Consider the following 17,261-nt stretch of genomic DNA (forward strand, 5'->3'; position numbering starts at 1 on the left):
AACGTTGAGCCTGCAGCTTTCTGCTCAAAAACTCCACTGGTGCTCTTTGAAGCATCCCTATTTACACATTTAAGTACAACTCGGATATCGCATATCCCTACATCGTTCGCCTACGCGACATCTTTGACCACTTCTCGGTTTTAGATGCCTTGTGACTTCCCTATTTCCTAGCTAATCGTGTTAAATCTTTATACAAAGCATGGTACCAGGAAGTTCTCAATACCTGAGCTACTGATCTGTGGCCTCTATGTCCATCGAGGTCGTCGTCCACGTACATTTTTTATTTTCCGGTTGTATAACGCAGTCACGACATACATAATCCCGAACTACGGAATCGCCGAAAGACTATATCCAGACACGAAGAAAAATCACGACAAACCGGTTTGCTTTATGCTTTCACTCAAAAATGGTGAGTAAACGATAGCAAGTAAAATAATTTCAATGCGGAAGGGATTAGTGTGGTTTACGTCCAGTATTTATGCGTCAAACTTTTTTCTGCGTTGACAGCCTTCGGCGTTTTTAAAGTCGGGATAATGAAGTGCTCCCTTTTATTCCAGTGATGACTCTGTAGAGCACCAGTTTTGTTACGTAAGCAGACATTTGGATGGAGGGAAGCTCCTCCTGTTCCAATGCCAGTGTTGTCGAGTCATGCAGTTTAGTTTAATGTACGACTTACGAAATGAGGCTGATTAGCTCAATGTTAGCTTAGCTCTTATCGTAGCTCCTTAGAAAAATTTGTCTGTCGCCAGACCAAAAAAAAAAACTACTTTTGTTATCGTTTACCCTGGTATTCAATAAGCTGTCTCTAGTCACTAATAGTGACTGTTCACGGTGAACATCGATTTTGAGACTATTTGGTATTCAGTAAACTGTCTCATGTATCTGGTCTTAAAAAAAGTCACTAATTGTCAGCTGACTCTGAGCAGGTCACAAAAAGAAAAATATGGTGGAAACGATAGTTGTTTTCTATTTTATTTAAAAAAAACGCGAAAAGGAAGCGAGAAAATATTTATTCAACAACAATTTCATTAGCAAATAAACCATGATACTTTTATGTAAGAAAAATTCATTGAAATTTTTTTTATTTTTTGTTAAAATAAACTTATAAGTTTAGAATAGACTTTTAAGCTGTGTCAATCATAGGCAGCATTAGTGAAAAACTAAATGTAGTCCCCAATTGAAAATAGTCGAATACAGCTTGTTCCATTTAAAATTAAATAATTTATTTCGTAAAAAAAAATGTGTACATATTTACTTAATTAGACATAACTTAAAAAATAACATAATTAAAAATTTATAATTTTTTACTTATTTTAATAAATTACAATACATTTAAAACTTAAATGAGTACTAGCAGTGATAGCATTAGAAATATTTACAGAAAATTTATTTAGATGGAAACTTCATCTTCTCTGGAAAAATACGAAATGCATTCTACGGTTGCACGGAAATTATGCTAATGATTTCTAAAATGCAACTCGTAAAAATGTCGATCTTAAAAATGTCGATCAAAATACAAACATTTTCCTTACTTATACAATTTTTTCATTTTTTTCGCTAAATGGAAGACAACGAGCATTTTCAAAAATGAAAAAAAAAATTATGATGAATCTCCCGATGGGTGCATATTTTCAGATTAAGAAAACAGCAATGGACGTAGAGATCGTCAATAGTATAGCATTTCAGTTTGACTTATCACGCAGTTCCACAAATTGCAAATAGTGCTCTTCTACTCACACACCTTCCACCACCGGAGACAAAGTTTCAAGGTTTTCGTTCAACCACCTCTTTTTCGTTTCCTTGCGTGCTACGCGCTGCCTTGCTTGGCTTATAGGTGGGTAATTCTATGAATACCGGCTCATAGCTGGGATCTTCCGGCCGCAAAGCACGCGACTCCGGAAGCATTATATTTGTATAGTAAGTAATATCGCTGAGTGCACGCCTTTGCGCTGGCCGGAGCACACTACTGGTAGTGCCATGAGTAGCCTTCGCAATAGCCTCCTTTGGATCCGATCTTATCAGCTTGAAAATGTTACGTTGCGTTCTCGATTCGGCTGGCGTGAGATCTGTTATCGGCTTGCGTGCAGTGCGATTTTTCTCTACGCGTTTTTCGCGTAAAAAAGAAGCTTCTTCAAAGCGTGGTATGTAGCGTGGCTTACGTGGTTCTTCTTTGAGCGCAGCGGACTCATCACTGCCAACAGTCGTTGAACCACCGACATTGAAGCCGAAGAATTTCGGTGCCTGCACAGAAATTAACGGCAATAGTGTCTCTCGTGCATAGCGTTCGGCGCGCTGAAGCAAATCACCGAGCCGGAAGGGCAGCAACTGCACGGTGATGGCTTCGTCTTGTGAAGTAGACTTGGGTAGCTCAGGTTCATTGCGTACAGCTAGCGGTGTTATTTTGATGATTTCAGGTTTCTTTGTGGTTAACGGTGATTCGGTAAAAACTATTTCCTTTGCCTTTTTTACACGTGGCGTGGTCGCTTTTAAAACAGGTTCGACTATCTCTTCTGTAGTTATACCAAATTCTTGCAGATTACGCGCATTCTTTAGGCCAAGACGACGATCATTCAGAATTGGTTCGAAGATTTCAGTTGGTTCAACCGAAAGACTGCGACTCGACTCGCCCACGTCTTTGTCCAGCGCGTTGGAACCCTCGAAAATAGGTTGCCATGGCAGATCGTTGTCAACATATGATTTATTCTGGTCCAGTCGAAAACTGGTACCGAGATTAAAGTAATCTTTGCTTTGCTTGGCGGCATCTATGCTATCGGTTTCCGCATTGTCCGCGCTCTCTTGTCCACTAGAGTCCGGCACCGAAGTGGTGGGCACATTATAAGTGCCGTACTCCTCTTGATTCTCCAGTTCACAATTTCCCGAGAGCAGTTTGAGGCGCACTGGTGTGCCGGATGAGAGCTTTGTTGAAGGCTTACACAGTGAGTGGCTGCGACCAAAGCTGTCTGTTAACACTACCTTATCGATATCCCAATGCGGCAGGCCTTTGGACAGCCAACCGCTATATGATTTGTAGTGTAAACTAAGTGTAGTTGGAAAGCCCAAAGCCGGGTGTGGCACAATGATTTTCGAAACAATATCGCCAGCGAAAAATTCTGAGTCATCTTTCCTGCAAAAAAAGATTAAGGGTGATTGTTAGACCATAAGCAGCGTAAATATAACAAAGAACTCACTCTGATATCTTGAATGTTTCGTTCAGACCGCCTTCGCCTTCGAGCGTGGCCTCTAGGCGACCAATGGTCCTTAGCGGCAGATCATTGAAAGAGTTGAATATCTCCAGCTTAAACTGATGTGCACAGAATGGTTCCTCTTCTCGTGTCAGCAGATAAAGTTGACCCCGCCCCGTAGAACGATCTGCATAGTAGCCCATATTGCCGCATCGTGGCACACCTTCAGCGATGTCTTCGTCGTTCTGTGCACATGGAAAGCATTCGCCTTTAATAAAGTCGTCATAGTTTTTGCATGGATAAGCGGGGAACATGCAGCGTGGTGCTACAGAGTCGATGAAGAATTTATAAGCACGTCGATGGTTGCAAAGCGAGCGACCTTCTTCCTCGTCAGCTGTTTGAGCAGCTATAGGAAAGAGGCAAATAATGCTATAATGCTTAAAAACAAAAAAAAAATAGGATGCTTTCCAATCACTTACACCATATAAAATCCGTCACTGCGCCCACGAATAGGTTCGAGCAACCCGTCTGCACACGTCCACCATTCGGATAGAAGTCCACATGTCCCATCGGCTGCCACGAGCCCAAGCCACCGAGTATTAAGTTCTCACCATTCGAGTGTATCACATCCACAAACTCCGCATCCGTATTATCCAAACGCACTTTTGGGTGCTGTGCTTCGAAGAGCGGACCTGCCGGATCCAGACCAGTAATTCGCGCTAAGCCCGGCAGCTCTGCGCCGGCAAACCCGGACACATGCGCACCCAAACTGAAACCAATTATATGCGTTCTGGTAAAGTTGAGACCCTTATGCTCTTGCAAATTCCGCAGAAGCATAGCCAATTGCTTGCCGACCAGTCGCGTATTGGCTGCAGCACGCACGTAGTTCGGAAAAGTGGCGCCGTTCTCCCAATCCACGCAAATAACAATGCAGTCTTCCTGCAAGAAAATCAAATTTAAATTTGTACCTTAAAACTATCGCAGACAATAGCCTACCACCGCCATTAGAGCCGTCTTCATTTCATAGATCCACACATGCGGACAGGCCGAACCAAAGCCGTGCACAATAACACGCACCGAGAGCTCATCGAAACCATGCAGTTCGTCCAGCGTCAATGGAGTGCTTTTGAAGACGCTACGCTGTGTAGTGGTTGTTGTTGTCGTTGTAGTTGTAGTGGTTGTAGCTGAAGTGTCTGTGGCGGCTGTATCATTCACTGAGCCTGCTCTGCGTCGTATCGAATGGGAGCTGCTTGCGACGCTAGCAAATGTGTCGGTCATATTGAGGAAAGGCAACTCCATAAGTGGTCGCTCGGAACGATTTTTTGTGGAGTAAAAATAGAACTTGGTGTTGATGTCTTCCGGTGGCGAGGGCAACATTTCCAAGTAAGCGAAAGGGCCGGAGTCCTCAAAGCAGCCGAGTTCGCCATAACAAACACGTTTGACGGCGCGTTTGGATCTGGAGGAGAGATCGTTGTATTGTTCATATTGCAACCGAGTTGTAAAATAATATTTATGTACATACCTGCTATGTTTATTACGTTGCTGCAGCAGCTCGTGTTGTCGTATTGACTCTCGTACAGCCCGTACTAAGTCCGTGCTATTCGCAAAGCCCTTGGAGAATGTTTCAGCTAAAGCATCATCGAATGCATCTGTCGTAGACACCACCGAGCAAACTGGAGAAGGTGGTATTTAAATAGAAGAATTATTTACAATTAAAAGAATAACTTTAGTTCAAAAAGTATAGTAAATTTTTACTTAATAATAAGAATATTGAAAAAGTATGGCCAAGTGTGTACTAGTTTTTATTATACACAAGAACTTACAAGTGCGAGTCATCACAATCGAGCACAAGGGAGTTATGTAAATGATAATATGGAATAACCAGTCTTTGTCATACAGTGTGTAGGTGCTTCAATAGCGTAACCATTCCCGTACCTTCAAAAAAAATCGCTCTTCAAGTTGAAAAAATTTATTAGAATAACTCACGACGACTTCAGGCAGGTTTCAAGAACAATTTAAATACTCGTAAGAGCAACTAAGACGACCAAGTGACCGATGCTCAGAACCTAATTAAAATGAAATGGAACGCCCAGTCAATGACGACGATAACTGCAACTTAACTGTGCTCTGCCCAATCCACAACAAAGACAACACCGCAAAACGCGACTGCTACCGCGTGGTCAGCCTTCTTAACCTCGGCTTTCAGGTCTTACCGAGCGTGTGTTGTGTGAAAGACCAAAGCCACCGTCGTTGAACTGATTGGACTTTATCAGTATGGCTTGAGCCCTAGTAAATCTACCATTTAAAAAGAACTGCTAGGTGGGGATCGAAATATTATTTCAAGCCTGATTTTGGGTTTCCCGCAAAACTAATAGAAATGTGTAATATGAAATTCAATGCTGCCGCAACGTGTCATAAGGATTTAGGAAGAAGAGGGTCAATATGTCACGAGCAGAGTTAGCATGGACTGCCCCCACAGTTGTGTGCTTAACCCTTTGCTCTGGTGCCTGGTATTTGATTCTCTTCTTGTCTCTCTTAATCACTCTGATATCTAGGCTTAAGCCTATGCGGACGAGGTGACCTGTCCAGTCACGGGCCGATCTCTGCGCGAAGGATTGACACATGGTGTGATGAAAATAGAACCACCGCTAACCCAACTAAAACTGGTGTTGTGCTCTTCACTAGAACGAGAAGTTTCGAATGGTTTCATTCCCCTCACACTGAAAGGAGTCACAATTCAAACTTCTCGAAGTAAAGTATCTAGGAGTAATTCTGGATACAAAACTATCATCGAAATCTCACGTGGAACACAAGAAGTCCAAAGCATTGGCAGCTTTTTGGCAATGTAAATAGGTCTTTGGAAAAACCTGAGGTCTATCACCCAAGGGAATCCTATATGGTCAGACCCCTAATCAGCTATGCGTCAGTGGCGGTATGGTGGAGCAGACTCTCAATGAATAGCGCGGGAAGTCTGCTTGCTAAACTTCAAAGAACTATTACCGTGTGCTGTACGGGAGCTGTCTGCAGTGATAGCTAAACTGCACTCAAGGCATTGGGCAGCTTTCTAACTCCTTCCAAGCTAGTTCGGCGATGCAAGTCTCGACTAAAGTATGTTGACGAACATAACAAGCTTACTCTGGATTACTCGGCAATACCCTGTAATGAGACGTCTAACCATTTGGCCAGAGTTGGCTCAGAGCAAGCATTCTTCGGTCCGCAACAAGTTATAGTACTCCCCGCTTCGGCCATCGAAGCTACCATCATAAACTGGATGAATACTTCGTTCAGCAATGACTGAGAGACAAAGAGGGGCTGCAGTTGAGAAAAACTCATGTCTCCCTCAATCTCAGAAGGGTATGTCTAGTTTTTTGACTTGAAGAGGATGAGACGGTGGAATACATTTTGTGCCTAAGCAAGCATTTGGCCGCGACGTATTGAGAGATGAACACCTGAGCTCTTCGTAAATCGTACAGATTTAAAACAGATTAAATGGGACATGGAAACAGTACAACGGACGGCATGTAGTCTGAGTGCTATTTTCTGAACGCGTGTTTTCTGTGCCTAGTTCCAACAAAAAAATATGAAGTTGAGCAATACCGTTTGTTCCAACCGTTAGTAACAATAGAAACCTAAATTCTTAAAACTCACATTTATACTTATAATAGTCTTCAAGCAGAGAATTCTACTGCTTCGTTGACATCCAGGTGTAATTTTAAGTCAAGTCGCTTGTCTCTTTGCTCGGCTACTAAGCATAGACAAGTGCTTCTGCCATTCGTCTTTTTAGTGATCTTTCGACTTAAGTACTTGTGTTTCAATGTACAAAGTCTCTTTGTATGCTCTTTGTCGTCGCTTGGTGCACCATTAGATCACTCCATTGTTCTTTCTTAACCAAATTCGATAAAACTAAGTATATCCATTTCCAAACACGACCAGCATCGTACTTGGCTATCGGTTGTACCGTGGCGATTAAATAGCGCTTTCCCAAATGAGATTGAAAAATCACACGAAAACTAAGATATTCAGCCATACAATTTTCGGGCCTGAACTTACATCGATAATATCCAGTCGATTTTTTTCATAATCAAGGCATCTCTCACAAAGTGGAGAAGAAGCTCGGCCAAACACTTAGCAAAAATATGAACAACGAATTGCTTTAAGTGACGTTGTAATAAACATACCATTCATCTCAAGCCTTAGAATAGACAGACATCTCATTGCACGTACTTCAGAAGTTGTACTTAATAAAGACTTTATGAGTAATTAAACAAAAAAAAAAAAATGGCACGCAAACTGCGCAGGTATTTTCATTTCTTTTTCACCAAATTAGTCACCTCAAGTGCTTTCATAAATTGTTTGTTTAATTTTCTAATTAAGTCATTTCATTTCACATTTGGTGTTACTTTAATTATCGCTATGAATTTAACGCTGTCCGAGGTACAAATCCAGCATTGCTATTATCATAAAATATATTACTGCCTTTTAACTATTTAAGTACATAATTGTCAGTGATAAATGATCAGCAGATGCGAAATAAAAAATAAAAAACTGTACTCAACAATGAACTAAGGACTTTTGAGCTGCTGAATAATTTTTAAGTACATATATGTACATACAGTGACGAGCAAAAGTATTGGCACAGTGGATTTTCCGCAATATGTGCAAAGTTTTCTATTCTAATTTATTTTCAATAATTTTATATAAAAATATATTTCATTCTACACAAAAAATCATAGAAATAAAATCTCTAAAGTTTGTGCAAAACTCAGAAAAATTCAATAAATTTGCATACTAATTTGCAAGTTTTTATCCAGATTTCTTAGATAAATTCTAAGTATGCAGTTTTATAGCTCATTCAGTTTTAGTATAACAAAGTGCAAGTTTGAGGTTGCTAGAAAATCGCGTTGATTTTTGGCAATTTTTTTTCTTCCATACAAAGTATGTACGGCCATTATTTTTTGTATGAAGAAAATGAGCTAAAAAAATTGCCAAAAATCAACGCTACTTTCTAGCAACTTCAAGCTTGCACTTTATTATACTAAAATTGAATGGGCTATGAAACTGCAGACCTAGAATTTTTCAAGAAAATCTGAATAGAAAGTTGCAAATTAGTATGTAAATTTATTGAATTTTCCTGAATTTTGAACAAAGTTTTAGAATGAACTATATTAAAATATATATATATATATATGTATATATATATATATCTATGTACATAGACTAAGGTAAATTTAAAGAGGAAGTAGAATTCCTTCACTTAGCCAACAAAAACGTGAATTTACTGAATTTGCTTGATTTTAAACATAACAATTCTAAAGCATTTTAGATTTTAGCGAGTTACTAGGCTTGTTGAGGAAAGTGTGTAGGAGAAACTATATATGCCCACGCTTTTCCAAGCGCGATAAATACAAAGAAGACTTCGTCGATTGTGTTTATTTTCAAAACAGAAAACAGTTCAGTTTTTGCTCATTTGTCAAATGTTTCTGTAATCGTAAATGTTGTATGCCTTTTATACAAGTACTGTATGCAAGTACAACTTGACTCTTTTAAAATTCATAAAAATCTTAACAATCAATTAATCCGCTACATACTCATCGACATAGCATCGAGAGGTCATAGCGCCAGACAAAGGAGCAAAAGCGATATCTCTTTATTAATTGTTGGTCAACTGCTGGTCATTTAGTGTTAAAAAAAAACTCATATGTATACACACATATAAATGAATATTAGGGTTGTCCAAAGTGGTTTCCCCAGCCACCCCCAGAATTAAAGAAAATGGAAAAAAGAAATAAAATCGGTGAAAAAATAAATTCTTTTGATCGAATACGAGTACTTTCCTTCAGAAATCTCCACAAAATAAAATTACGAAGCATATTAAAAAATTAATTTAGCTAATCCGTTGGGCTTTTCGTGCGTTGTGCGGCTACGAACACATAAAATAACAAAATATTTTGTATAAAAAGATAATATTAACGGCTATAAAAAAAATTTAATTTTAAAAGTAAATATGTATAATATTTTTTTTTGTTAGTGATTTCTTAAGGGAAATATTCTTACACGGTCAAAAAATAATTGTTTTAACGATTTTGTAGCAGTTCTACAAAAACTACATTTCTTCATATAAAATACATGCAATGCTTCTAAGCTCCAATGGCACCAGTACCAGGTTGGCCGAGCTTTGCTCGGAATGCAAACACTTTTTAAAGTTAATTTGATATTTGTTTTTATTATTTTATGGCCTTATAACAATTATATTCAACAATTTTTATTGAGCTTGAGGCCGTTTTTAATGAAAAACTTATTATGGAAAAGCAACAATAATTTGACAAAATGGTAGAAGTGATAGCTATTTCCTCATCAGACTTCTTTCAGTAGAATTCGAACCGATGATCCCACTAACTCAGCCAGTTGCCTACGCACTGTGCTAAGTTCGCCTTGTGAATTTTTGTTGTTAATTGGATGTTTACTCAGAATAGGCGAAAATAAGTTAGAAAGTTTTTCTTGCAGTCTTCTCAACAAAAAAGTGGATGTTCTTGCGCGATACGAATGTTTTAATTCAGTTATTTGACGAACAAACTCTGACGAAAAAACTACCTTCGACGTTTTCAGCTTCCAAACACAATGTGCATTTGTACCTTACAGAGAACGCAAACAAACAATAGCAAACGTTTCGGTATTGTTTAGTTTTGCACCTACAGAGTAACGAAACACAACCAATTCAAATCACTCGGAAACATTTTGCGAGCGGTAACTTTACTCTGCTAGCGTTCGCGATAGCTAACGCAAACAAAACAATTGCCTCACCTTTTCCTTGCGAAATAATGGAACGGGCATATATTTCTGTTGAAAATAAGGGAGCGTAGAGCTCTTCACAAAAAAGCTTTAGAAAACCGTAGTAGAAAGCGTGGAAAATTTCTTATGATCTCCATACCATGATAAAAACATAGCAAGGTAGAACCGTTCTCTCAATTTGTCGGCCATGATTTTTTTTTTGAAGTTTGCCAACATTTTAAAATCATATAAAAGTGAAAATAAAAAATTGAAATTGTTCGAAATTGTTGTTGCTTGAGATTGAAAATGAAAATGTGTGTGTGAGTTTGTGAGTAAATTTAAAAATTAAATTGTTTGGAAACGTCAAGAATTTCAAAAGTGACTCTCAGCGGTTCTACCTTACTATATTTTTATCATGCTCCATACTACTTAAGAAAATTTTTATTGACGTTTATTGGCATTTTTCTTATTCGTCCAAGTGCTTGCATACAAAAATTTAAAATCAAAAAAAAAGCTTAAAACGACCAGCGCAGATATCTATTATTTGAGAATATCAAGCAACACTTGATTGTCCATTGCACTTGGATTTTTTTTTTTGTTTTTCGAGCATATTTGCAATAATATTTACTAATGTTTTAGTGCTTATCTAAACGCTTAAAACTTCTCTTTTCTTGCTTATTTTCTTCAGTTTCCAAATAAAAGCATAGCCTTTTTTTCTCCATTTGCTATCATTCCCCAGCAGCTTGCCAGTAGAAAATTTAAAAAAATTTTATTTTCTTGTGTATTTTGGGATTATCCTAATGTATATGTGTATGTACGTATAACTATACCTACTTATTTTAAAACTTCGCTTCAATTATAATCAATCAATTTAATAGATTTGTTGACAATAGTAAATATTTAATCGTATGCAGATAACAGTATAAGTAAGTACTTGTACATATTTATTACATATTATTTCTTTGAAGCTACATAAAAAGTAAATTACGGTAAAGTCTGTGCAGCTGTTAAAATTTGAAGCGAATGCGAATCATAAATCGATTTAAAAGAAATCAATGAATGTCTGACAGATTAATTCGTCTTTACTTTTATTTAAACTTGCTATCATTTAAAGGGTGACTCAACGCTTCGGTTGCAAAAATTCATATCTAATTTTTACTAATTTAGTGAGTATTTTAATTACAGTTTAGTAGTATTGCATTCGCGAATGTGAAAAATATGACATTCGAAACATCCCTAGTCAATGCATAGCTGAAAATTGTTAGAGAACACGAAGTACTTTATTTTATCACTAACTGATCTTTTAGTGGCTGACACGTTTAGGAAAATATGTATGTATGTATGCTGCATGTCAGTGCAATTTTTATATTAACAGTTACAATGTTTTACATACATCGCGTGCACTGTGTACAACCCCTCGTTAATTATTGGACACAACAAACAGTAAACTGAAGTTACGACTGAAATGCTAATTAAGTATTTAATATATTTTAAAGGCTTTGCATGATCGAACCGTCGAACTCTTCGCTTGGCGCTCATCATTTAATGCTTTTTCCAATTGGCACCTTTTTCAAAATTTCATTCCACATATGTCTGTGCGAATGTGTGTACACAAATATGTTACCGTACTATAATTTAAACTTTTTACACCTTCGTGCCGTCACGATTATGTGAGTTTATTCAAGATTTACTTATACCTTTTGTCTCTTTCTTATGTCAGCCAGCACGCGAAATGGTTTTACCGCCCAATAACTATGTATGTATGTATGTATATATAATCATTAACAATGCCATACAACAACAGTGAGTTATAGGTGACAAATAAACATACATATGTATGTGCAAATCGTTATGTAATATAAACTATGTTTTTTGTATGTATGTTTGCAGATAATATTTTTGCTTTATTATTGGTTTTAATTGTTAGCGTGTATTTATTACGAAAGTTTATGCGCTTACCAAAATGCAGCAAACCGTATTATTTGTACACATAACTGTCAAAGTAAGAAAAATTAGTAAAGGCAGAATAAAAGAATGGCATGCGCTACAGATAACGTAGAAAATGAACAGGTTTGTACGAACGAAATAAGGAATCTGAAATTGATAAACCCGTATCAGCCGCATAAGGCTGTTCTGGTACCGTTTAAAAGAATGGGCAAGTACAAGGGGTTTTAACGCTAAATTAATGTAATGGCTATACCTAACTATAGTCCGTCCGATTGTAACTTATTTATTCTTAGTCTGAACAAACTCCAAAGAATGGCTCTACTATCGGTGACAGGTGCGATGAGAAGGAGTTCAACCACGGCCTTAGCGTCGCTTCTAGGTTGGACTCCACACTACATTTTTATCCAAGCAGCAGCAGCTTCGAGGAATTTGTAGCTGCAAAATTCTGAAAGTGGAAGGAAAATTCTGGTAAAAATCTCAGACCGAGACAGTTGAATATTGGCCAACGAGCGTTAGGTCCGTTGACGCTAGGGTTGCCAATCCGACGCACTCTATGCCAACACACACAGTCTACTTAAGTGTGAGTTTCATCCTTTAGCGAACCGTACGAAAATTACCTATTCTGACGAAGCCATTATGTCTCAAAAAATTTGTTTACTGTATTCTATATGCAATCCTTTTAATTATTTTTTTTCATATTCACTGCCCAATTTTTCGATTTAAGTTACCTGTCATATTTATCGTACTAAAAATCCCCGTACAGACCCTTTCGTCTCTACTTTCGGTGGCAGATTTCATTATTGCATGGAGTATCAGGCAAGCCTGGACAAAGTCCAGTCCCGAACGGAGTGCTTCCTGTATCGGGAGACTTTCGGGCCTTCTCAGTCTTACCCGATTAGACCGGCACTCTACGCAGGCGTACGATGGCCGCCACTCGTGGTCCTAATTATGGATACAAAATGAAAAGCATCTGACAGGAGCAACCACCTACTAGAGCTAAAGTACCATCGAGCTTGCAACGAAGGCACACAACAAGTGATACCGTACCCACTTACATAAATATATGGAAATCCGCTAAGTGCCAACAAGCTATCGAAAAGAGCCAAAATGCTTGCGACCTGGACCCGATCGCATTGGCAAAAACGTGTTAGAAGCGAAGCAAGAGAACCGGGATCTGGTCCCGTCATTTACAGATGTTGTGACCATATCAGTTCTCTGGAAGAGTGCAAAGCTGGGATCGATCTGCCCAGAAGCTCGTCTGAAAATTGTTGAAACCCATCATATTGGGGTTACCCCAATAGTTTAACCCATGCCTAAAGACAAGGCAATGCAGAAAGTTCGCTACCCTGTGTAAAAACTCAAAAAATCTTGTTTGCAAATTTGCGGAAATAAAAATTGCAAGGTATAAATGTAACTGAATGAGCGCAAATAGAGTTTGAGAAATTATTTCCACTTGCTCGTGCTGCACTAGCAATTTTAATTTCTGCTGAAAGTGCTGTCAAAGCAATCGAGTGTTGCCATGTGATGCGATTTTTGGCGAATTATAAAGATATTGAATGAATTATTAAAAATATATACTTGCAACTATTTTATTCTGCTGATATGAATTATTTTAATATTACTACATTAGACATTTTGTGGCTAAATATTTTGTGTTTATTTTAGCATTTTTAGTAAATTTGAAAATGGAAAGTCACTTTACATGCAAGTGTAACTACTTCTGCAAACAATTTTGGAAATTCTTGAGCTTGACAGATTTTTGAAAACCGCTTGCACCTTCCACTTTCAACAGCTACTTTAAGCTTGACAAGAAGGCAGCGAAAGTAGTTGGGTATAAAGAAATGTACTTTTTTCAGAAATGGATTCAGTCTTCTAACTGCGAATCCGCCATTGCAGCCAATACCGATAAAGTGTTTAAGGTTTTGTTTAAAATATTCAGAGAAATAATTACATACATATCTTTTCTTTTTCTTTTTTTTTTAAGATTCACTTACCTGCCACATGCCACGACAGCGCTGCCAGCAGTACACATAGCTTTAACAGCAGATTCCTCTTCTTCATGTTACGCACCTCTGCTAACGCGCTGGCAAGTTGTTGCAATCAAATTTTTGCTGCTAACAAAGTAAAAGTACATTAAACAGGAAATTCCAACAATGTAATAGAGCTAATGTGACAGGGAAAATAATCTACTACATATGTACAATGAAATCTATTTAGCAAAAATTTGCGATGCATCACCACGCCATTATAAATCACCACCTCGTTATTTGCATATTTACGCTTAAAATTTCGCACATATTTTACTAGTTCAAACTCACTGCAGCTGATATTTATTATTTATTCCCAAGCATTTCATTTAGTGCGTTTACCGCACAGCAACTTGTATTTAGTAAAACATAAAAATTCACACACTTCTCAGTTTACAAGTGCGATGCTTTTACGCAGGCGCATATTTTAATTTTTTTTTGCTTCTTTGCTTTTATTGGTCTTTTTCTTTTTGTTTATTAGTTGATTTCGCTTTGCAAACGATTTCGTAGTTTTGTGTTGTGGTCTGTTTTTTTTTTGTTATATGGTTTCAAATTCACTTTCACTTGCTGTTGCGCCGGCGTGAAGGCGCACAGAGTGTTGCCACCAGTTATGTATGTGCATTTATGATTAGCGCAATTATTGTAGTCGTGAGGGAAAGGGTAAAAAACAAGGAAGGAAGGAAGGTAGTAAGTAGCTTCACATTTGTTGTGCTATGCAGGTGAGTTTGTGTGTGTGTATGTATATTGTTTGTTTACATTGAAAATCGCGTGCTTTTGGAGTTTGGTTTATTCGGGTATATATGTACCTATGTAAATTGCCGTTAAATGTTATTACTTAATCGATTGCGTTTACTGCATTGAAATAGAGTCACTTGGCAGCGGCATTGTGGTAGGCTTGTCGTGGTACTAGACGGTTCGAAGACAAAGTTTGATTTTTGCACAAAATATATTGACATTAGATATTTTAGTAGTTACGCTTTGTATTTGCTGAAATTTGTTTTCTGAAGTTTTCATATTTATTCACGCTTATGTTCATTTCGACAGATTTAGGTTTTATTTATTAACCTATTAACAAAAATTTGATGTGGGGAGTAGTGGAAATTTTTAATAAATTTTTATGTTTTCCTTCTGAATCTAACCATCTTTATTTGCTTATAGTATACTGTTGTTTTTAATATTTTTTGCCGAAGCCTCCAGACTCTAATATGGATAGCAAAGCACGGTTATTCGAGGATCACAGAAAGTTAATGACCGAAGCTCAAAAGCGATTTTTTTCTTTTTCTATTTATTACTTCGTGACGGCTGAGGTGAGAACCTAAGACAGCTCTTAATTAAGTGCTTTGTAGCGAGCTACTACTCTGTAACACCTAAGTTCTATCCCTGTTCCGAGCAGCATCAAAAAAGGGAAATGGCAATAGCAAACCTGCGAGTGTGTCTTTGCCTTGAATAAAGGTTCTCATAAAAGCCATTGGCCGTTCGAAGGCGACGTTAAACTGTAGGTACCTCCATTTGTGTAATAACTACGCGACGTACAACACAAATGGGAGAAGAAGCCCAAATCTCCCCGTTCCTGGGTGTATGTATTTGCTTTGGTATGAGTTGATGGTAGCAGAGGAACGGGAAGATCCTCTCTGCATTGGATCGTCTAGGAGGAGGGGCGCACATATGACCGAGATGTTCAAAAATCGGGCTTTGATGCGGATTGCGGCTAGACGTTCGTCCGCCGGGGTGAACTCGGAGTTAACGGAGTCCCTCTCCCAGCACAAATCCAATATCTAAAATTGCGCTTGTTTGCTACGTCTTGGATGGCGGTGATGTCAGCCTTGGTCTTCCCACGGACATCAACCAGCCGGACAGAGGCACCAACCCAATAAGGGTCCGGATATTCCAGGTGCATACCCTCAAATCATAGTCCATTGGACGTTTGCCGTGGTCGTCGTCAAAAAAAGGGGGTCTCATTCGAGGCTTTATGGTCTTTTTAATTGGGCGGGGTTTTGACGAGACGTTAGCCAAACCCAGTGTGTTGCACAGAAAAAATCTACCACTCATACGCTGCAAAAGCAAAAAAGTAGGGATTTTCGCATTGAATCGTAGCGAGGGATAAAGAGAGACATCCCAGGCTAACAATTATAGCGTCAAAGGGGAAATTAAGTAAATTCAAATGCCACCTGACCAACACAATCTAACAAACTAAGCCAGGATATTTTCGACTTAAGTTTTTATAACTATGACACTTCTTTTTCTTTAGTGAAACTACGGTGAATTTATACCAAGTGAAGTAATAAATGCGAGAAGGTTTTTTATTGATTTGACACTACCTTATTTGAAAATGTGCCTATAAAATTTTGTATTAGATAGCCGAATGACAAAATTTTCGGCGTATCTTTATTTCATTTAAATTTATATTAAATTTTTATCTTTTCATTTTATTTCGATTTACTCGGCAGTCCCATAAAAAAATTTCACTTTTCATTTGAAACAAGATTTCTTTCATATTTTTTCAGTACCTTACCGAATCAGGTTGATTGACATCAATATTCTTTAACTAATCATTCTTTAACTAATCCGTCCGTAATCACTCACTTTTAAATGTTGCTATATTATTTCAAAAATCGTATTCGTTCGCCTACAGCATTTATATCCGTCCGATTTTTAGCAAACCGCGCTTACTATTTGCAACTAAAACATTGAATGAGCTGTAAACACAGCCAACCCGCCGGCTGCCAGAGTTTACTTCAACCAACCAATACTCATTTCCACGCATTGGTTCGACCATTTGCGGTGAGACGTGTGACTTTCACGAAGCTCAAGCAAAACCGAATTCGCTGACTCGTTAGTACTCTAGTGTCTAGTTACTCAACTGCTCGCTGAGGCTGCTCACTCCGTTCACCACAGCGTGCAGCGAACGCTCTTGATACGCCACTGCTTATCACAACCACGAAATCTATTGGCAAAAGTGTATTGTTTTTGTTTTTTTTTTTTTTCTTCTTTTTCTTTAATAATTTTCCAGCTCATCTCTTTGCACTGCTTTCACTGGTGGCAAAAGCACCCACTTACCTACAAGCGTGCGGCGCACTCGCTTCATTCATAAATTTGGCTTGCCAAGCTATGTAGATAAGTTGGTGGTAAGTTTGTATGATTGTGGCGGTCACTACATATTTAAAGCTTAAGGCCACAAGCAAATCGAAGAGCGACAGATAACAAGTTTCTTTAGTTTTCCAATCGGATTTAGTAACTATGTAGTTCAATAATTTCGTGTTTAAGCATTTTTGAGTCATCCACTTTTTCCAATCACAACTGTCACCGCAATGTTGTGGCAATTAAATGCAAAAGCATA

At 38.1% G+C, this 17,261-nt stretch overlaps 2 protein-coding genes across 3 annotated transcripts in view; one reads left to right on the forward strand and one right to left on the reverse strand.

The window, feature by feature from the left end:
* The window catches only part of LOC118734468 (pancreatic triacylglycerol lipase-like), a 4,293-nt gene extending 2,571 nt beyond the window's left edge, over nucleotides 1-1,722 (forward strand). Inside the window, exon 7 of the mRNA XM_036464187.1 lies at nucleotides 1,636-1,722. Within this exon, the coding sequence (XP_036320080.1) occupies nucleotides 1,636-1,722 (87 nt within the window). The remainder of the gene's footprint in view (nucleotides 1-1,635) is intronic.
* LOC118733124 overlaps nucleotides 1,299-17,261 on the reverse strand; it is a 35,369-nt gene continuing 19,406 nt past the window's right edge. The window contains exons 1-6 of one of the 2 annotated variants that reach the window (XM_036462358.1): nucleotides 13,892-14,315; nucleotides 4,705-4,855; nucleotides 4,179-4,638; nucleotides 3,662-4,121; nucleotides 3,189-3,588; nucleotides 1,300-3,124 (exon numbers count right to left, since the gene is read on the reverse strand). In XM_036462358.1, coding sequence (XP_036318251.1) covers nucleotides 1,765-3,124; nucleotides 3,189-3,588; nucleotides 3,662-4,121; nucleotides 4,179-4,638; nucleotides 4,705-4,855; nucleotides 13,892-13,958 — 2,898 coding nt within the window. In that variant the 5' untranslated portion in view covers nucleotides 13,959-14,315 and the 3' untranslated portion in view covers nucleotides 1,300-1,764. Of the gene's footprint in view, nucleotides 3,125-3,188; nucleotides 3,589-3,661; nucleotides 4,122-4,178; nucleotides 4,639-4,704; nucleotides 4,856-13,891; nucleotides 14,316-17,261 lie in introns of those variants that run through there. The other variant, XM_036462359.1, reaches the window with a different exon arrangement.

Source organism: Rhagoletis pomonella, unplaced genomic scaffold (assembly GCF_013731165.1).
Source record: "Rhagoletis pomonella isolate Grant_MI unplaced genomic scaffold, Rhpom_1.0 Rhpom_scaffold_00002, whole genome shotgun sequence".
Lineage (NCBI taxonomy): Eukaryota > Metazoa > Arthropoda > Insecta > Diptera > Tephritidae > Rhagoletis > Rhagoletis pomonella.